Raw genomic sequence first — 21010 nt, 5'->3', positions numbered from 1 at the left:
CAGCTCTGAAACCAGATTGCATAGCGGAGAAGGTACGGTGGGATTCGAAATGGTCAGTAATCTATCTAATCAGAATCATAGCCTGTTCAAAAGGAGTGCAATGTAAGAGAATGTTCAGATAGACAACCGACCGGTTGTCTAACATAATAGTCCATATGCGGACATAAACCCTTTTATTTTATAACATTAAAAAAATACAAAATGCATATTAGAACCTTTAATTGTTTGGGCTTAGTGTGCTGTGCAACAAATGATTTGCAACAAAGCTCTACCAACAGCATATGCAAACAAAGCCACAATCACAAACAAAACAACAAATCAATGAGAGAATAAATGTTCCAGTGGTCTACATGTCATGTAGAAAAGAAACATTGTTTTCTAGTTTGAGATGCACATTAGTAGATTTTTTTGGCAGACAAACCATTTTAAGGGAGATAATATGAAATCTGATCGAAGGACAAACAGTTTGAAGGGACAGCCTTTTTTCAATGCATTCAGGCTCTTAATGCAACAGAAATTGTAAAAAAAAGACAGAGGATACTTGCTTACAAGTCTTGTAGATATTCACCCTGAAACAGTCATGTCAGGGAGGCGATCGCCAGAAACAGCACCAGTTCTCACCAGAAAAGGCAGCGTAACATTCACATAATTCCAGTAAGTACCGTTTAACACTGCAAAGTTTGAGCCGAGCAAGAGCAGAAAGCATCCATTATTCAAGTCATGGCGTCATAATAATGTTTAAACCAGTAGATTAAAAAAAATAAATGTTCACTTGCCCTTCCAATGCTATGCATCTCAGAATCAAAGGAATATTCTCAGTTGTCTTGTGATTGTATGAGCACCTGTGTATGTGTCTCATCATATTGAATCATTTATCAAATCCACATCTGAATACCTGACAAGTTATGTCTGTCATGGGAGTGCAAGTAGTGACACAAAGTAAGGCAAAAGTAAAATTGGACTTTTGAACAGTTACAGTACAATGTGCATATTGCAATGCTGACATCAGCTGGCAGTAAAAGCCATTGCACTAACTAAAGTCTATCTATCTACAGCCACGTAATATCCTAGGATTTTGGCAACAGCAAAAGTCCTCTGGTTTAATACTGATATCTTGTCTGTCAGATTGTCAAGAACAGGATTAACGTAAAGAGTCCATCTTTAGTTAGGCCCCGGTTGTTGGACCATCTGCCTTGTTGTCAGTGTTTGGTCCTGGAGGTCACCGTCTCAGAGATCTAGTCCCGATGAGGTCATAATAAGGAATCCCTTCGCTCTCCTACAAAAAGACAACAGAATGAGAACCTTACTTTAGGGTATCCCAAAAACCGAAACCATTACCCAAGCAAAATCCTCACATTTTACAGTAAGTGTTACTCCTCTTAACGCTTTGTGTTACACAATCCTGCGTACTTCAATTCAGCTTTACAATACTAACTTCAGTATTAACCCCGCCATTCTATTCCATTAACCTTGGCATGCAATCTACTCTGTTTCATCACCCAAAACACTGATCAAATCCTCATCCCCTTGCCCTATCACATCCCAACACCTGTACATTGACCTACCTGAATGCCTGCTGTGTTCCACACCTGTCAATGCCAGTCCGTGCCTCCCTGTGCCAGTCAGCCCCTGCCCTTGTGGTTGGCATAGCTTGGGAAGCCAAACTGGCACAGCATCATGTTAGAATACCTCAGGGGCATTGCGCCGTAGATCTGTGCCAGCCGGTTCAGGCAGTAGGAGCGCTGGAGCAGGTGTTCGGGACGGTGCCACATGCCTAGGTACCCGCTGCTGGCGTCCCTCTCCAGATTGCGCATATCCACGGGCTTCACAAAGATGCCAGAGGGTCTACTTTTTATGGTCCCAGAACCTCGCTGTAGCTCCGCTGCCACGACGAAGTTCACGGCGATGTCGTCGCAGTTCTGCGTGTCATCCACCAGGGCGTGCACTTCCGGCGGCTGCTCCTGGAAGAGCTGCAGGTAGCGATGGTGGAAGAAGGCGGCGCCGATCAGGACCATGGAGTACCTGCAGCAGTTTGGAAAGCAGGGCCCACATTCAGATTGTTTTAAAAAAAATGCATCAGGGCGCAAGACACAGATGAACATGATTTAGAGCAACAACGTCTACATCTAGGCCTTCAGTGTCTAGATATGGCAAATTTCTATAGTTATGCAGTTATAGTGTCTTCAGAAAGTATTCACACCCCTTGACCCAGATTTTGTGTGTTACAGCCTGAATTCAACATGGATTACATAGATTTTCTCTCGCTCTCACCCATCTACACCCAATACCCCATAATGACAAAGTGAAAATATGTTTTTAGACATTTTTGCTAATTTATTGAAAAAAGTATTCACACCCCTGAATCACCTTTGGCAGTGCTAACAACGGTGCTTATTTCTGGATAAGTCTAAGAGCTTTGCACACCTGAATTGTACAATATTTGCCCATTATTCTTTTCAAAATTCTTCAAGCTCTTTCAAATTGATTGTTTATCATTGCTAGACAACCGTTTAAGTCTTGCCATAGACTTTCAAGTAGATGTAAGTCAAAACTTTAACTACAGTAGGCCACTCAGGAACATTCAATGTAGTCTTGGTAAGCAACTCCAGTGTATATTTGGCCTTGTGTTTTAGGTTATTGTCCTTCTGAAATGTGAATTTGTCTCCCAGTGTCTGTTGGAAAGCAGACTGAACCAGGTTTTCCTCTAGGATTTGACCTGTGCTTAGCTCTATACTGTTTATTTTTTATCATAAAACAACTCCCTAGTCCTTGCCGATGACAAGCATACCCATAACATGATGCAGCCACCACCACCGAATAGCCTCTTCCGGCGCCGACAGAGATGGCTGCCTCGCTTCGCGTTCCTAGGAAACTATGCAGTTTTTTGTTTTTTTACGTGTTATTTCTTACATTAGTACCCCAGGTCATCTTAGGTTTCATTACATACAGTCGAGAAGAACTCCTGAATATAAGATCAGCATCAACTCACCATCAGTACTACCAAGAATATGTTTTTCGCGACGCGGATTTTGTGTTCTGCCTTACAAACAGGACAACGGAGTGGATTCCATGCAGCGACCCCAAAAAAAAAACGACTCCGAAAAAGAGGGAAACGAGGCGGTCTTCTGGTCAGACTCCGGAGAAGGGCACACCGTGCACCACTCCCTAGCATTCTTCTTGCCAATGTCCAGTCTCTTGACAACAAGGTTGATGAAATCCGAGCAAGGGTAGCATTCCAGAGGGACATCAGAGACTGTAACGTTCTTTGCTTCACGGAAACGTGGCTCACTGGAGAGACTCTATCCGAAGCGGTGCAGCCAACGGGTTTCTCCACGCATCGCGCAGACAGAAACAAACAACTTTCTGGTAAGAAGAGGGGCGGGGGCGTATGCCTTATGACTAACGTGACATGGTGTGATGAAAGAAACATACAGGAACTCAAATCCTTCTGTTCACCTGATTTAGAATTCCTCACAATCAAATGTAGACCGCATTATCTACCAAGAGAATTCTCTTCGATTATAATCACAGCCGTATATATCCCCCCCCAAGCAGACACATCGATGGCTCTGAACGAACTTTATTTAACTCTTTGCAAACTGGAAACCATTCATCCGGAGGCTGCATTCATTGTAGCTGGGGATTTTAACAAGGCTAATCTGAAAACAAGACTCCCTAAATTTTATCAGCATATCGATTGCGCAACCAGGGGTGGAAAGACCTTGGATCATTGTTACTCTAACTTCCGCGACGCATATAAGGCCCTGCCCCGCCCCCCTTTCGGAAAAGCTGACCACGACTCCATTTTGTTGATCCCTGCCTACAGACAGAAACTAAAACAAGAGGCTCCCACGCTGAGGTCTGTCCAACGCTGGTCCGACCAAGCTGACTCCACACTCCAAGACTGCTTCCACCCCGTGGACTGGGACATGTTTCGTATTGCGTCAGACAACAACATTGACGAATACGCTGATTCGGTGTGTGAGTTCATTAGAACGTGCGTTGAAGATGTCGTTCCCATAGCAACGATTAAAACATTCCCTAACGAGAAACCGTGGATTGATGGCAGCATTCGCGTGAAACTGAAAGCGCGAACCACTGCTTTTAATCAGGGCAAGGTGTCTGGTAACATGACCGAATACAAACAGTGCAGCTATTCCCTCCGCAAGGCTATCAAACAAGCTAAGCGTCAGTACAGAGACAAAGTAGAATCTCAATTCAACAGCTCAGACACAAGAGGCATGTGGCAGGGTCTACAGTCAATCACGGACTACAGGAAGAAATCCAGCCCAGTCACGGACCAGGATGTCCTGCTCCCAGGCAGACTAAATAACTTTTTTGCCCGCTTTGAGGACAATACAGTGCCACTGACACGGCCTGCAACGAAAACATGCAGTCTCTCCTTCACTGCAGCCGAGGTGAGTAAGACATTTAAACGTGTTAACCCTCGCAAGGCTGCAGGCCCAGACGGCATCCCCAGCCGCGCCCTCAGAGCATGCGCAGACCAGCTGGCCGGTGTTTTTACGGACATATTCAATCAATCCCTATACCAGTCTGCTGTTCCCACATGCTTCAAGAGGGCCACCATTGTTCCTGTTCCCAAGAAAGCTAAGGTAACTGAGCTAAACGACTACCGCCCCGTAGCACTCACTTCCGTCATCATGAAGTGCTTTGAGAGACTAGTCAAGGACCATATCACCTCCACCCTACCTGACACCCTAGACCCACTCCAATTTGCTTACCGCCCAAATAGGTCCACAGACGATGCAATCTCAACCACGCTGCACACCGCCCTAACCCATCTGGACAAGAGGAATACCTATGTGAGAATGCTGTTCATTGACTACAGCTCGGCATTCAACACCATAGTACCCTCCAAGCTCGTCATCAAGCTCGAGACCCTGGGTCTCGACCCCGCCCTGTGCAACTGGGTACTGGACTTCCTGACGGGCCGCCCCCAGGTGGTGAGGGTAGGCAACAACATCTCCTCCCCGCTGATCCTCAACACTGGGGCCCCACAAGGGTGCGTTCTGAGCCCTCTCCTGTACTCCCTGTTCACCCACGACTGCGTGGCCACGCACGCCTCCAACTCAATCATCAAGTTTGCGGACGACACAACAGTGGTAGGCTTGATTACCAACAACGACGAGACGGCCTACAGGGAGGAGGTGAGGGGCCTCGGAGTGTGGTGTCAGGAAAATAACCTCACACTCAACGTCAACAAAACTAAGGAGATGATTGTGGACTTCAGGAAACAGCAGAGGGAACACCCCCCTATCCACATCGATGGAACAGTAGTGGAGAGGGTAGCAAGTTTTAAGTTCCTCGGCATACACATCACAGACAAACTGAATTGGTCCACTCACACAGACAGCATTGTGAAGAAGGCGCAGCAGCGCCTCTTCAACCTCAGGAGGCTGAAGAAATTCGGCTTGTCACCAAAAGCACTCACAAACTTCTACAGATGCACAATTGAGAGCATCCTGGCGGGCTGTATCACCGCCTGGTACGGCAACTGCTCCGCCCTCAACCGTAAGGCTCTCCAGAGGGTGGTGATGTCTGCACAACGCATCACCGGGGGCAAACTACCTGCCCTCCAGGACACCTACACCACCCGATGTCACAGGAAGGCCATAAAGATCATCAAGGACATCAACCACCCGAGCCACTGCCTGTTCACCCCGCTATCATCCAGAAGGCGAGGTCAGTACAGGTGCATCAAAGCTGGGACCGAGAGACTGAAAAACAGCTTCTATCTCAAGGCCATCAGACTGTTAAACAGCCACCACTAACATTGAGTGGCTGCTGCCAACACACTGACACTGACTCAACTCCAGCCACTTTAATAATGGGAATTGATGGGAAATTATGTAAATATATCACTAGCCACTTTAAACAATGCTACCTCATATAATGTTACTTACCCTACATTATTCATCTCATATGCATACGTATATACTGTACTCTATATCATCGACTGTATCCTTATGTAATACATGTATCACTAGCCACTTTAACTATGCCACTTTGTTTACATACTCATCTCATATGTATATACTGTACTCGATACCATCTACTGTATCTTGCCTATGCTGCTCTGTACCATCACTCATTCATATATTCTTATGTACATATTCTTTATCCCCTTACACTGTGTACAAGACAGTAGTTTTGGAATTGTTAGTTAGATTACTTGTTGGTTATTACTGCATTGTCGGAACTAGAAGCACAAGCATTTCGCTACACTCGCATTAACATCTGCTAACCATGTGTATGTGACAAATAAAATTTGATTTGATTTGATGCTTGCAAATATGGAGTGGTACTCAGTGATGTGTTGTGGTGGATTTGCCCCAACAAAAGTTAATTTCTTTTCCACATTTTTTGCAGTTTTACTTTAGTGCCTTGTTGCAAACAGGATGCATGTTTTGGAATATTTGTATTCTGTACAGGTTTCCTTCGGTCATTTAGGTTAGTATTGTGGAGTAACTACAATGTTTATCCTTCCTCAGTTTCCCCCTACCACACTATTAAACTCTAACGGTTTTAAAATTCATGGGGAAATCCCTGAGTGGTTTATTTCCTCTCCGGCAACTGAGTCAGGAAGGACACCTGTATATTTGTACTGACTGGGTGTATTGGTACACCATCCAAAGTGTAATTAAGAACTTCACCATGCTCAAAAGGGATATTCAATGTCTGCTTTTTATATCAATAGGTAGGTGCCATTCTATGCAAGGCAGGGTCTTTGTGGTTGAATCTGTGTTTGAAATTCACTGCTCGACTGAGGAACCTTACAGATAATTGTATGTGTGGGGTATAGAGATGAGGTAGTCATTAAAAATTATGTTAAACACTATTATTGAACACAGAGTGAGTCACATTTTTACTCCTGAACTTATTTAGGCTTGCCATAACAAAAGGGGTTCAATACTTATTGATGCAAAATATTTCAGCTTTTCGTTAATTAATTAGTAAAAATGTCTAAAAAACAATTTCATTTTGACAATATGGGCTATTGTGTGTAGGCCAGTGACACATCTCAATTTAATAAATTTTACATTCAGGCTGCAACACAAGAACATGTGGAAAAAGTCAAGGGGTGTGAATACTTTGAAGACACTGTACCTGTCACCTCCTCCCATCTCTGGGTCCTGGAGTTCAAAGCTGCCGTAGCTGTAGACCCCCGTCACCGTGGTAACGTGTTTACGGGGGACAAATCCAACTATCTGATCTGGGAATTGCTGTTGGAGGATGAGAGTAGGGGACAACATTCATTGAGGAACATTCCAATAGTAATACAGTATAAGCTATTATGTAGAAGAAGGCACGACAAAACCTATTCCCCTCAGGAGTCTAAAAAGATTTGGCATGAGTCCTCAAATCCTCCAAAGGTTCTACAGCTGCACGATCGAGAGCATGGTTGCATCACTGCCTGGTATGGCAACTGCTTGGCCTCCGACCACAAGGCACTACAGAGGGTAGTGCGTACAGCCCAGTACATCACAGGGGCCAAGCTTCCTGCCATCCAGGACCTCTATACCAGGCGGTGTCAGAGGAAGGCCTAAAAAATTTCAAAGACTCCAGCCACCCTAGTCATAGACTGTTCTCTCTGCTATCGCATGGTAAGCGGTACCGGAGTGCCACGTCTAGGTCCAAGAGGCTTCTAAAAAGCTTCTACCCCCCAAGCCATAAGACTCCTGAACATTTAGTCAAATGGCCACCCAGACTATTAGCCTTAGCCCTTTTACACCGCTGCTACTCTCTGTTATTATCTATGCATAGTCACTTTAATAATTCTACATGTACATATGACCTCAACTAATTGGTGCCCCCGCACATTGACTCTGCACCGGTACCCCCCTGTATATAGTTACGCTATTGTTTTTACTGTTTCTCTTTAAATTACGTGTTACTTTTATTTCTATTCATATTTTCTTAAATGCATTGTTGGTTAGGGGCTTGTAAGTAAGCATTTCACTGTAAGGTTGTATTCGGCACGTGACTAATAACATTTGATTTGATTTCAATGTGTATTGTTGGGAGGTACATACCTTCCACACAGAGAAGGCAAAACTGATATCTGGAACGCTGACCAACGTGTCATCATCCAGCATCAACACAGCTGAGGAGAGAATTGGAACACCGTATTACCATTAAATGATGAAATACTTCCAATACACAGCGTTGTTGTGCCTGTATACTCGACTGGCCAATTTTGCGACGTAGCTGAGTAAAGGAGACGAGGAAAGTAGACGAGGAAAGTAGACGAGAAAAGGAGACGAGGAAAGGAGACGAGGAAAGGAGACGAGGAAAGGAGACGAGGAAAGTGTCTGTCAGTCTGTCTCAGTGGAGGCTGCTGAAGGAAAGGACGGCCATAATAATGGCGTCAATGGAATGGTATCAACCACATGGAAACCACGTCCTCAATGTGTTTGATGTCATTATTATTAGTGGTCCTCCCCTGGTCTGTGTGTCTCTCTTTCACACTCAACACCTCAGTCAGTATCTATCTTCGGTTGAACGGCTAAGTGAGGTAGACACTTTGGAAAGCCACCTTAATGCCATCTCTGTCTGACTCACCTCACCTCACTTCACCTCACCTCACCTCACCTCAACTCACTCACACTCACACACCTCACCGTCGGTATCGATCTCAGCAAATGGCTGCAGGCGGTTGCGCATGCGGTTGACGCTCTGCTCTTTGAACACCACGGGGATGGGATGGGGCCCCAGGTTGTCCCAGAGCTCTTGGGGGGTCCGCTCCCCAATGTTGTTCCACACGATGATGACCCGCCGCAGGTGTGGCACCGCCTGGTAATGGTTGAGCAGTTTCAGCAGGACGTCGGTGCGGTTATACGTCTGTATGACTATGGTAAATGCGGTGGCGTCCTCCTCTTCCATGTGGCGCCCGGGAATGGCGTTGGCATTGCTGCCGGCGGTGGCTCTATGGCGAAGGGCTCCCATGGCCCCAACATGGCCCCGGTCCTCGATGGAAGGGAGGAGGGCAGTCAAGGCAGCACCGACCAAGAGAAGGAGTAGTATGGGAGCAACGAGATAGGACCGCCGAAGGCCTTTGCAGCCACGGAGAAGGACTCTACACTCAGGAGAAAGACAACAATGGACATATATATTGATTCCCAAATCAACCCCTAGCCCATACTCTCTATGCACTTGTGGAGATCTGAGATGATTAGATAGACATAAACAATATGGAAATAGGTCTACCTTGCCCTCTGTAATAGGTCAGGGGGAATTTTCGCCATATTGCTAATCCACACAGATCACAGACCTTCAGTGTTTAGGGTGCAGGAGCTAGGGGTCGATTGGAGGAGCCATATTTTACAGACTAGGCATGGGCACTTAGAAACTAATTCACAGAATAGGCTTTTTAAAAATATGGACTATTTGTCAAGCGCATACATTGTAAACCACGACATTCCAATCACAACACCCTCCATGATAATAATCGACGACAACATGTTGCGCGCATGCATATGCAAAATTAATTTGATTGGGCCTATTAGGCTATGGCATCATCAAAAAGTAAACTTTATTAAACTGTACTTTAACGGCGTTAGTGACTTTTAAAGTAGCCTAATGAAAATGGGTTACAAACCTCGGCCTACAATAGACTAGGCCACTTAACAATACAACAGTGAGGAAAAACACTAAGCTACCTACCTCATTGTTGTATCCTTATAACGCACATTCCAAAACAATTAATGAATCTACTTTAGTTGTTTTCTCCCTCTTTTCCTATTCTACCCAGAGTTCGGATGATTTACGCAGACGCAACGTAGACTTGCAGGAAAGTATTTGTAGGCAAATTCGGGAAAGTCAGGAAAACTACAATGACGCACAACTGTGCTGCTTTATGGCGAGGGTTTTCGCCGCAAGGCTTTTAGTTTTACGACGTATTTGGAAAATTGGATTCTAGCGGCACCCCGGAAACGTCCTATTGAATATAATAAAACGCATTAGTTGGTTTTACAAGTCACAGTTGAACAAACATGAATTCTATTGTAACGACTTGTCCTAAAGTTTCTCTTTCCAATGGCCTGCAAATTCCAATTCTTGGACTGGGTAAGATAAAAAACAAACAAATCGATGTTAATGTTCAAAGCTTCCTTTATTTTACATAACGTGCAACCTTTTAAAGAGAAATGTAAAGGTATTTTGCAACAATGTTTACTACTGTGCTCAGGATGAGTCAGTTAATCTATATATATGGTGTATGTATGTATGTATGTATGTATGTATGTATGTGTATATATATATATATATATATATATATATATATATATATATATATATATATATATATATATATATATATATATATATATATATATATATATATATATATATATATATATATATATATATATATATATATACACACACACACACACACACACACACACCGTATGGAATTAGTCGGATGAATTTCTGCTGAAACATCGCAACATTGTGTCAAACTAGCCTACATAGAGGACTGACTGTTCTAGCATGAATTCCATCAAGAACACATCCTCGAACTTTTGAACTGAACTGAATATGAAAACAACACAGACCAGTGTGAAGGTAGTGGGCTTCTCAATAGTGGCTAACCAAAAGGTTTTGTAGACCAGTAATCAGTGTGAATGAAGAGACACAGTACCAGTATCAGTAGCTTCTCAATAGTGGCTAACCAAAAGGTTTTGTAGACCAGTAATCAGTGTGAATGAAGAGACACAGTATCAGTAGCTTCTCAATAGTGGCTAACCAAAATGTTTTGTAGATCAGTAATCAGTGTGAATGAAGAGACACAGTATCAGTAGTCCACAGAGGCACCCTCTTTGATTCCCCTGTAATTTTTCTGCTCTGTGGATTGGTTGGCCAATCCTCCAAATTGCTTTCATTTTATGTTGTTATAGGAGTGCAGATGAAGGAGAAGATGATTCTAAGGAGAGTGAAACACCTCAGACTATTGAGATGGCCCCATTGAAAGGAAGAAGTTTGAAATTCATACCAGTAATTCTAAAATCAGGGAAAGTTTGAAATTCATACCAGTAATTCTAAAATCAGGGAAAGTTTGAAATTCATACCAGTAATTCTAAATCAGGGAACGTTTGAAATTCATACCTGAAATTCTAAATCAGGGAAAGTGATGTATCTTTCTTTTCTTCCCAAGGAACATCACATGACGGCGGGTATTCACATGACGCCATGTTGTATGCACTCCGCGAGTGTGGCGTGCGGCACATCGACACAGCGAAGCGTTACGGCTGTGAGGAGCAGCTGAGTATAGCCGTGCAGGAGAGCGGAGTACCGCGGCAAGACCTATGGCTTACAACCAAACTGTGGCCCGGAGAATACGGCTATACCGCTTCCAAAAAGGCCTGCCGCGACTCGTGTTCCCGCCTAGGGGTGGAATACCTTGGTAAGGCTCAAGACAATATGGCCTGAGTACTTTTTACTTATCTGATAGATAAAAAGTATTCAGTCCTTTTTGAAATAATAGATAAGGGAAACCTATTCATACTTTATTGAACCTGGTCAATTGAAAACCGGTTCTCATTTGCAAGAGACAACGTCCACAACAAGATGATCTCCCCCTACTCATACCAAAGCTCTTCCACTATAGGTAATAAAAAAAAACAAATGCTTTCCTCTCTTTTTACTCTCACCCACCTTGGTGGAATGTCTACGTCTCCTTGGTGTGGTGGAATATCTACCGTCTCCTTGGTGTGGTGGAATGTCTACCGTCTCCTTGGTGTGGTGGAATATCTACCGTCTCCTTGGTGTGGTGGAATGTCTACGTCTCCTTGGTGTGGTGGAATGTCTACGTCTCCTTGGTGTGGTGGAATATCTACCGTCTCCTTGGTGTGGTGGAATGTCTACCGTCACCTTGGTGTGGTGGAATGTCTACGTCTCCTTGGTGTGGTGGAATATCTACCATCTCCTTGGTGTGGTGGAATGTCTACCGGCTCCTTGGTGTGGTGGAATGTCTACGTCTCCTTGGTGTGGTGGAATGTCTACGTCTCCTTGGTGTGGTGGAATGTCTACCGTCTCCTTGGTGTGGTGGAATATCTACCGTCTCCTTGGTGTGGTGGAATGTCTACGTCTCCTTGGTGTGGTGGAATGTCTACGTCTCCTTGGTGTGGTGGAATATCTACCGTCTCCTTGGTGTGGTGGAATGTCTACCGTCTCCTTGGTGTGGTGTAATGTCTACGTCTCCTTGGTGTGGTGGAATGTCTACCGACTCCTTGGTGTGGTGGAATGTCTACCGACTCCTTGGTGTGGTGGAATGTTTACGTTTCCTTGGTGTGGTGGAATGTCTACCGTCTCCTTGGTGTGGTGGAATGTCTACCGTCACCTTGGTGTGGTGGAATGTCTACGTCTCCTTGGTGTGGTGGAATGTCTACGTCTCCTTGGTGTGGTGGAATGTCTACCGTCTCCTTGGTGTGGTGGAATGTCTACCGTCTCCTTGGTGTGGTGGAATGTCTGTCTCCTTGGTTTGGTGGAATGTCTACCGACTCCTTGGTGTGGTGGAATGTCTACCGTCTCCTTGGTGTGGTGGAATATCTACCGTCTCCTTGGTGTGGTGGAATGTCTACGTCTCCTTGGTGTGGTGGAATGTCTACCGTCTCCTTGGTGTGGTGGAATGTCTACGTCTCCTTGGTGTGGTGGAATGTCTACGTCTCCTTGGTGTGGTGGAATATCTACCGTCTCCTTGGTGTGGTGGAATGTCTACCGTCACCTTGGTGTGGTGGAATGTCTACGTCTCCTTGGTGTGGTGGAATATCTACCGTCTCCTTGGTGTGGTGGAATGTCTACGTCTCCTTGGTGTGGTGGAATGTCTACGTCTCCTTGGTGTGGTGGAATGTCTACGTCACCTTGGTGTGGTGGAATGTCTACGTCTCCTTGGTGTGGTGGAATGTCTACGTCTCCTTGGTGTGGTGGAATGTCTACCGACTCCTTGGTGTGGTGGAATGTTTACGTTTCCTTGGTGTGGTGGAATGTCTACCGTCTCCTTGGTGTGGTGGAATGTCTACCGTCACCTTGGTGTGGTGGAATGTCTACGTCTCCTTGGTGTGGTGGAATGTCTACGTCTCCTTGGTGTGGTGGAATGTCTACCGTCTCCTTGGTGTGGTGGAATGTCTACCGTCTCCTTGGTGTGGTGGAATGTCTGTCTCCTTGGTTTGGTGGAATGTCTACCGACTCCTTGGTGTGGTGGAATGTCTACCGTCTCCTTGGTGTGGTGGAATATCTACCGTCTCCTTGGTGTGGTGGAATGTCTACGTCTCCTTGGTGTGGTGGAATGTCTACCGTCTCCTTGGTGTGGTGGAATGTCTACGTCTCCTTGGTGTGGTGGAATGTCTACGTCTCCTTGGTGTGGTGGAATATCTACCGTCTCCTTGGTGTGGTGGAATGTCTACCGTCACCTTGGTGTGGTGGAATGTCTACGTCTCCTTGGTGTGGTGGAATATCTACCGTCTCCTTGGTGTGGTGGAATGTCTACGTCTCCTTGGTGTGGTGGAATGTCTACGTCACCTTGGTGTGGTGGAATGTCTACGTCTCCTTGGTGTGGTGGAATGTCTACGTCTCCTTGGTGTGGTGGAATATCTACTGTCTCCTTGGTGTGGTGGAATGTCTACGTCTCCTTGGTGTGGTGGAATATCTACCGTCTCCTTGGTGTGGTGGAATGTCTACCGTCTCCTTGGTGTGGTGTAATGTCTACGTCTCCTTGGTGTGGTGGAATGTCTACCGACTCCTTGGTGTGGTGGAATGTTTACGTTTCCTTGGTGTGGTGGAATGTCTACCGTCTCCTTGGTGTGGTGGAATGTCTACCGTCACCTTGGTGTGGTGGAATGTCTACGTCTCCTTGGTGTGGTGGAATGTCTACGTCTCCTTGGTGTGGTGGAATGTCTACGTCTCCTTGGTGTGGTGGAATGTCTACGTCTCCTTGGTGTGGTGGAATATCTACCGTCTCCTTGGTTTGGTGGAATGTCTACCGACTCCTTGGTGTGGTGGAATGTCTACCGTCTCCTTGGTGTGGTGGAATATCTACCGTCTCCTTGGTGTGGTGGAATGTCTACGTCTCCTTGGTGTGGTGGAATGTCTACGTCTCCTTGGTGTGGTGGAATATCTACCGTCTCCTTGGTGTGGTGGAATGTCTACCGTCACCTTGGTGTGGTGGAATGTCTACGTCTCCTTGGTGTGGTGGAATATCTACCATCTCCTTGGTGTGGTGGAATGTCTACCGGCTCCTTGGTGTGGTGGAATGTCTACGTCTCCTTGGTGTGGTGGAATGTCTACGTCTCCTTGGTGTGGTGGAATGTCTACCGACTCCTTGGTGTGGTGGAATGTCTACCGTCTCCTTGGTGTGGTGGAATGTCTACGTCTCCTTGGTGTGGTGGAATATCTACCGTCTCCTTGGTGTGGTGGAATGTCTACCGTCTCCTTGGTATGGTGTAATGTCTATCGTCTCCTTGGTGTGGTGGAATGTCTACCGACTCCTTGGTGTGGTGGAATGTTTACGTCTCCTTGGTGTGGTGGAATGTCTACCGTCTCCTTGGTGTGGTGGAATGTCTACCGTCACCTTGGTGTGGTGGAATGTCTACGTCTCCTTGGTGTGGTGGAACGTCTACGTCTCCTTGGTGTGGTGGAATGTCTACCGTCTCCTTGGTGTGGTGGAATGTCTACCGTCTCCTTGGTGTGGTGGAATGTCTACCGTCTCCTTGGTTTGGTGGAATGTCTACCGACTCCTTGGTGTGGTGGAATGTCTACCGTCTCCTTGGTGTGGTGGAATGTCTACCGTCTCCTTGGTGTGGTGGAATGTCTACCGTCTCCTTGGTGTGGTGGAATGTCTACCGTCTCCTTGGTGTGGTGGAATGTCTACGTCTCCTTGGTGTGGTGGAATGTCTACCGTCTCCTTGGTGTGGTGGAATGTCTACGTCTCCTTGGTGTGGTGGAATGTCTATGTCTCCTTGGTGTGGTGGAATGTCTACTGACTCCTTGCTCTCCCTCTAATTGTATCAATCCTCTTTTTTCCCTTTCCCTCCCTGTTCACTCCCTCTGTCTCTCTCCCTTTCCCACTCTCCCCTCTCACAACCTCTCTCACCCCCCCCCACCCCCACCCTTCTCCCTTTCTCAGATTTGTACCTGATGCACTGGCCAGATGCCATGGTCCCAGGAAGGTCCAATAGGGAGGTCAGGGTGGAGACTTGGAGGGCCTTGGAGGAGCTGTATAATGAAGGTGACACAGAAAAGTATTTCTTATAGTCACACACCGTGCTATAAGACTATATGATTCTGCATAGGTCTCTTATCTAGAGCCCTCTGTTTCTGTCTCGGTGAACACGGGGCAGGCGTGTGTCGTGCCATCGGCGTGAGTAATTTCCTCGTCTCCCATCTGAAGGAGCTGAAGGAGGACTGTAGTGTGGTGCCTCACGTCAACCAGGTGAGTGATGCATTGGGCTGCGTTTCATTCCACAGTCTTTCCTGGCCTAGTTCACTCCCTGAAGGATCTGAAGGGACTGGATGGGTGATTGCAACATGGATAAAACGAGTTGTAGCTTCCTGTCCAGTGACCACCTAGTTATCTTAGATCCGTGACGGAGACTGAATGAGGGCAGAGGGTAGGCGATTGATATTTGGAATGGAAATGCGGCCAGTGTGTCTGTGGGACATGACCTGTTACCTACATTGGCCCACCAGTTATAAGCGACAGGAAAGGACAGACCGAGTGATGTCCCTTTCCCACCTCTCAGGTGGAGTACCACCCGTTCCAGCAGCCAGAGGAGCTGGTGGAGTACTGTCGCCAGGAGGGCATCGTGTTCGAGGGCTATTGCCCCCTGGCCAAGGGTCAAGCTCTCAGCCACCCCACCATCCTCCAGCTGGCACACAAGTACGCCCGCACGCCCTCTCAGATCTGCATCCGGTGGAGCGTACAGGTACCCTCATCTCTCCTGATGCCTACCTACAGTGGGTTACAGCCTGAATTCAACATGTATTACATTAAGATTTGGTGTCACTGATCTACACACAATACCAATATGATATCAGGGGAATTCAGTGTCAGTGCGTGGATAAAATCACTGGGGAAGCCAAGCCATAAAAAAAGCCATATTACAACCTGTGTGTTTTGATAATTGCGTCATTTGCTCTATTACCTGTTCGTTCATATGCCTTGCGACCGTGATATATAGGCCTCAAGGCCAAGACAATAAGACAGTGGCAGAATAAATTCAACCACACCTTTTGTTTTATCACAAATCCTGATAGAAACCTCTGTCTAGTGAAGTCCACGACGTGCATTGCATGTAACAGACAGTTACATGACCTTGACGCAGTGTTTCACAAACCCTGGTCCTCCAGTAGCCCCAACAGCCCAACCCTGGTCCTCCAGTAGCCCCAACAACCCAACCCTGGTCCTCCAGTAGCCCCAACAGCCCATCCCTGGTCCTCCAGTAGCCCCAACAGCCCAACCCTGGTTCTCCAGTAGCCCCAACAGCCCAACCCTGGTCCTCCAGTAGCCCCAACAGCCCAACCCTGGTCCTCCAGTAGCCCCAACAGCCCATCCCTGGTCCTCCAGTAGCCCCAACAGCCCATCCCTGGTCCTCCAGTATCCCCAACAGCCCAACCCTGGTCCTCCAGTAGCCCCAACAGCCCAACCCTGGTCCTCCAGTAGCCCCAACAGCCCAACCCTGGTCCTCCAGTAGCCATAACAGCCCAACCCTGGTCCTCCAGTACCCCCCAACAGTACACAGTTTTGTTATAGCCCTTGACAAACATACCTCATTCAACTCATTGAGGGCTTGATGATTAGTTGACAAGTTGAATCAAGTGTGCTCGTCTTTGGCCAACACTGAGAATTAAGTAAAACCACAAGGCCAAATTCCGATCTCCATCAATGGCTAATTTAGGAAAGGGCCAATTTTAGCTAGCTAGACACCGGGGGACAACGATATAACAAAATCCTAATTGCTAAATTGTCCATAAATATTGTCAATAAAATAAAAAATAAAAGTAATTTAATATTGATTTATTGAAAGCGTAATATCAACTGGTTACATTATATGGTGGAACAGAATCTCAATCAAGGCAGTATCCTCAGCGGTGTTCCTTGTAGAAACCTATGGCTGTGTTATGGTATAGTTTTGTTTATTTAAGACAAGACGCTCTTATCCCTTATCACAGTCAAGACATACCTATTTTATAGTAAAAAAAAATCATGATGTAATATAACAGAATAAAATGGAACAGAATATTTTCCCAATATATAAAAAGTTGCCCGTGTGAAGTAGCATCTCAGGTCTAAAACAGTTATTCTCAAAGAGAATACAGGGGGGGGCCCATTTTGGCGAGTTGAAATAAAACAAAAATGATTTTGGTTATAAACCACAATCAGTCTTCTTTTCAATATACAGATGTTTGATTTAGTTTCCTGCCTGTTCTTTCTAAATGGACAATTCCACATTTGAATACTGCATGGTGATGAATTACGGCCACAACATCTGCTTGGTGAGTAGGCCCAGGCTTAATGATTCTGATGAAAATATGTATGTCTTTAGCAAACTGTTTTTGCATATTTTCAGTTTGGAACCTCTATGTTTAAGGGGGGGGGGGGGGGTTATAACCAAATCTATATGGCACTAGCAGTTTGCAAAGTAGCCTAAGCGGAAACTTTTAAGCAATGCAAAATTGCAGCTTGTTTTTTGGAACACATATTTCCCAACTTCAATCAACCAGTCCATTTGGAGTCCTCATTTGGCAAGGAATGTGTAGCTTGTGTATCCCATCAGTTACACTGAACAAAAACAAACTCAACGTGTTGGTCCCATGTTTCACAAGCTGAAATAAAAGATCCCAGAAATGTTCCATACGCAGAAAAAGCTTATTTCTCTTTGCCAAGATAATCCATCCACCTGACACGTGTGGCATATCAATATGCTGATTAAACAGTATGATCATTACACAGGTACACCTTGTGCTGGGGACAATAAGGCCACTAAAATGTGAAGTTGTCATACAACACAATGCCACAGATGTCTCAAGTTTTAAGAGGGAGCGTTGTTAGGGTTGCGTCAATTCGAATCTGGTATCAGGATAAGTATGACACCGATTGTATGCTATGTATTTTTTATTAGCTAAGCAATAAGTGGTAAATGCAATTTTCGTATAGATTTTCTCTGTCACACCTCGCAGGGCAAACAGAACTGACTTGTTCCTGACAAAGATATTATAATATACTCTGACAGAAGTAGTTCCTGCTTCCGAGCCGGCCTGTCAGTGTAGAGACTGGGCGTGGTTTAAACTCACCCAGCCTATCGTTGATTGTTGGCGCAGAGCTGGTCCCAGCCCCCGGGCGCTCCAGCGGTCAGTCGTTGTAGTTGTGTAGAATATACAGTTATCTAACAAAATACCTTTTGTTCTCGCAACACTACGTTCTGAATGTGCCCCCCCAACTCATTGCACAGTTCCTGTCTTTTTCCATCATGAGAAAGGCCCATGGCCCTGAAACTGTTAAGTGTCTCAAGTCAGCTATGTTGCATAACACATATACCCACACAAGCCAACAGCAAATAATATTCCATCACATATGATATGGTAAGGGCTATAGTATATAACACAGAACCTCACAGCGTGCAATTTGCATGCTGACTGCAGGAATGTCCACCAGGCACAGCCAGAAGAGGACTGGTCACCCCTCATAGCCTGGTTTCTTCCTAGGTTCTGGCCTTTCTAGGGAGTTTTTCCTAGCCACCGTGCTTCTACACCTGCATTGCTTTCTGTTTGGAGTTTTAGGCTGGGTTTCTGTACAGCACTTTGTGACATCAGCTGATGTAAGAAGGGATTTATAAATACATTTGATTGCGCTGTTGCCTGAGAATTGAGTGTTCATTTATATACCATAAGCCGCCTGTTTAAAAAAAAAAAAAAAAATTGTAGTACATCCAACCGGCCTCACAACCGCAGACCACATCTATAGCGTTGTGTGGGCGAGCGGTTTGCTGATGTCAATGTTTTGAACAGAGTGCCCCATGGTTGCCTACCTTCACCACCTGGGTGGCCTATCGAAGTCCAGGACCCCAGTTGCATAGGGAGGAGTTCAGTCCCAGGGCCGTGAGTTTAGAGGGCACTATGGTATTGAAAGGCGAGCTGTAGTCGACGAACAGCATTCTCACATATGCATTCCTCTTCTACAGGTGGGCGGGGGCAGTGTGCAGTGTCGCCCGTGGACATATATAAAAAAATAAATAAAAAAATAAAAAAATTGCTCAAAAATATTTATAATCACTGAAAATGACAAATTACCCAATGGATCATGATACTTTTCTAGTAAAAAAAGTGGGGTTGCAGAAACATACGTTAGCAGATGCAGCTGCTCTGTTTGCTTCATTGCTCAGGCTGGATATGATTGGTAAAGGGGATGTTTGAGAGTGTTGATTACTTTTCAAAGTTCCATACAGTTACTCATTCTTACGAAAAAGATATTCCTTATTACACTGTCATAGTTATACACTTACATTAAGACACTGAAAATGCAAATCTTTATTTAACGGTGTGCTTTGTCCCCCTTCCCTCTCAGAATGGAGTTGTCACCATTCCCAAGTCCACCAAAAACGAGAGGATCCTGGAAAACTGTCAAGTGAGTTGGATTTTTTTTTTACAAGACAGAAGAAGGGAGTTGTGTGCATGTTTTAGTGGAGTTCTGTTTGAGCATGTGTTGAAGTAGATCTAGCTCAATCTAATATTAAAAATACAGTTCACCCAAATCGTCCAAATGAGTTGAAATAGGCTCTAAGAGAACCCCATTGTTTTAGGGTAATCAATGCCAACGTGAGTCTGTGAAGGCTGAAAAGGGACATTTGGGTGTACTGTTACTTTAAGACTCAACAAATGTCAAATGATCATCACAAGCTCAAGAATGGATTCTGTCCAGAGTCCTGCCCCCAGCTAAAAGGACGTATCATCTCTATCAAACCACCATGTTTGCCCTCCACCTTTCCCCCCCCTGCTGGTCCTGGCTCCTCCCACTCCTAGGTCTTTGGGTTCCAACTGGAGGGGAAAGACATGGAGGCATTGGGCAAGTTGCATGATGGGAGACACGTGAGCTGGGATCCCACATGTGTGGAGTGACAGGTGCAGCATGTGTTCACCATCACTGCTTCTCACAAGCATGCCTTGCCTCTATGGATAGCAGAGCTTCAGCTCTTTACTATTCTAACTTTATTTAGTAACTAAATCATTCTCAGCCACTCTTCCTTTCTGGTCTTTTTCCCTGGCTTGCAGTCTTCCACCCTACAAAATGTATCTCCGATCTGATTATCATATTTGCATACAACGTATTCGCTTTTCTCCTTTTGTTTCACAAACCCTTTCATCTGATTTTGTGTGTATATTTGGCTGCCCCTATATCTTGGCTTGCTTTTAGTTGATGTGTATGTACGTGAATGGCTGCTTAGTTCAGAGGTAACTAAGCAGACAATGAATGGCCGTGCCTCAATTTAAAATACCATTGAGATCTGGGGAGGACTGTTTTCTCCGAGAGTGATGTCACTCATAAGTGTCTCCTCCTCAGGTCTTTGGGTTCTCCCTCTCAGTTGAGGACGTGGATCGCGTCAGGAGACTCCACAGTGACATGAAGCTCATTCATCTCAGCTGGCCACTCTGGAAAGGATTATCGTCTTAAATAAAATACAAAACTTTTAGAGATGAGATCTGTGTGTGTTTATGGCTGTGAATTAGAAATGGTGGGTGACTCCGGTGCTTCAACCAGAATTGTGAAAGCATAGTTGCTGCTAGCCTCACCCAACTGCCTTACTTTGAGATATTAGTGCCTATCCTCCTAGTTGATGTGACTGGTAGGATACTTGTTAACATCATTGATTTATATAAAATCAGCCATTACTGTATGCCTAGACACAACATTGCCTTAATCCACTGGTCCTTAAAGCATTTTAGGGAGGCTATGCTGCTTAGATCAATGCTATTTTTGTACTCAACTATTGCTAATGCT

General features: G+C 45.4%; 2 protein-coding genes across 9 annotated transcripts; one reads left to right on the top strand and one right to left on the bottom strand.

Moving 5' to 3' along the window:
- Window positions 1-202: 202 nt before the first annotated feature.
- Window positions 203-9848, bottom strand: extl2 (exostosin-like glycosyltransferase 2). Of its 4 annotated transcripts, none has more exons than XM_036967149.1 (7): window positions 9685-9848; window positions 9229-9315; window positions 8628-9097; window positions 8055-8125; window positions 7129-7244; window positions 1566-2022; window positions 203-1276 (listed from the first exon to the last, which is right to left on the bottom strand). In XM_036967149.1, exons 2-6 carry the CDS (start codon window positions 9264-9266, stop codon window positions 1623-1625), a joined length of 1095 nt encoding a protein of 364 aa, XP_036823044.1. In that variant the 5' UTR covers window positions 9267-9315; window positions 9685-9848; the 3' UTR covers window positions 203-1276; window positions 1566-1622. The 4 variants fall into 4 exon arrangements, with proteins under 4 accessions (XP_036823044.1, XP_021445684.1, XP_036823046.1 ...); XM_021590009.2 differs by having other exon boundaries at window positions 8643-9097; window positions 9685-9846; XM_036967151.1 differs by lacking the exon at window positions 9229-9315 and having other exon boundaries at window positions 9685-9845.
- Window positions 9849-9886: 38 nt separating this feature from the next.
- Window positions 9887-20709, top strand: zgc:110366 (aldo/keto reductase). Of its 5 annotated transcripts, none has more exons than XM_036967152.1 (8): window positions 9887-10086; window positions 11177-11425; window positions 15143-15244; window positions 15357-15448; window positions 15759-15941; window positions 19580-19639; window positions 20035-20077; window positions 20573-20709. In XM_036967152.1, the coding sequence occupies exons 1-8, from the start codon at window positions 10014-10016 to the stop codon at window positions 20596-20598; spliced, it is 828 nt and encodes a 275-aa protein (XP_036823047.1). In that variant the 5' UTR covers window positions 9887-10013; the 3' UTR covers window positions 20599-20709. The 5 variants fall into 5 exon arrangements, with proteins under 5 accessions (XP_036823047.1, XP_021445689.2, XP_021445690.2 ...); XM_021590014.2 differs by having other exon boundaries at window positions 20035-20133; window positions 20573-20704; XM_036967154.1 differs by lacking the exon at window positions 20035-20077 and adding an exon at window positions 10920-11082 and having other exon boundaries at window positions 9913-10086; window positions 11120-11425.
- The last annotated feature ends 301 nt before the right edge of the window (window positions 20710-21010 follow it).

This window comes from Oncorhynchus mykiss, chromosome 28 (assembly GCF_013265735.2).
Source record: "Oncorhynchus mykiss isolate Arlee chromosome 28, USDA_OmykA_1.1, whole genome shotgun sequence".
Classification (NCBI taxonomy): Eukaryota; Metazoa; Chordata; class Actinopteri; order Salmoniformes; family Salmonidae; genus Oncorhynchus; species Oncorhynchus mykiss.
The sequence above is the reverse complement of the archived record's forward strand: the minus strand, read 5'-3'. Positions and strand labels throughout refer to the sequence as shown.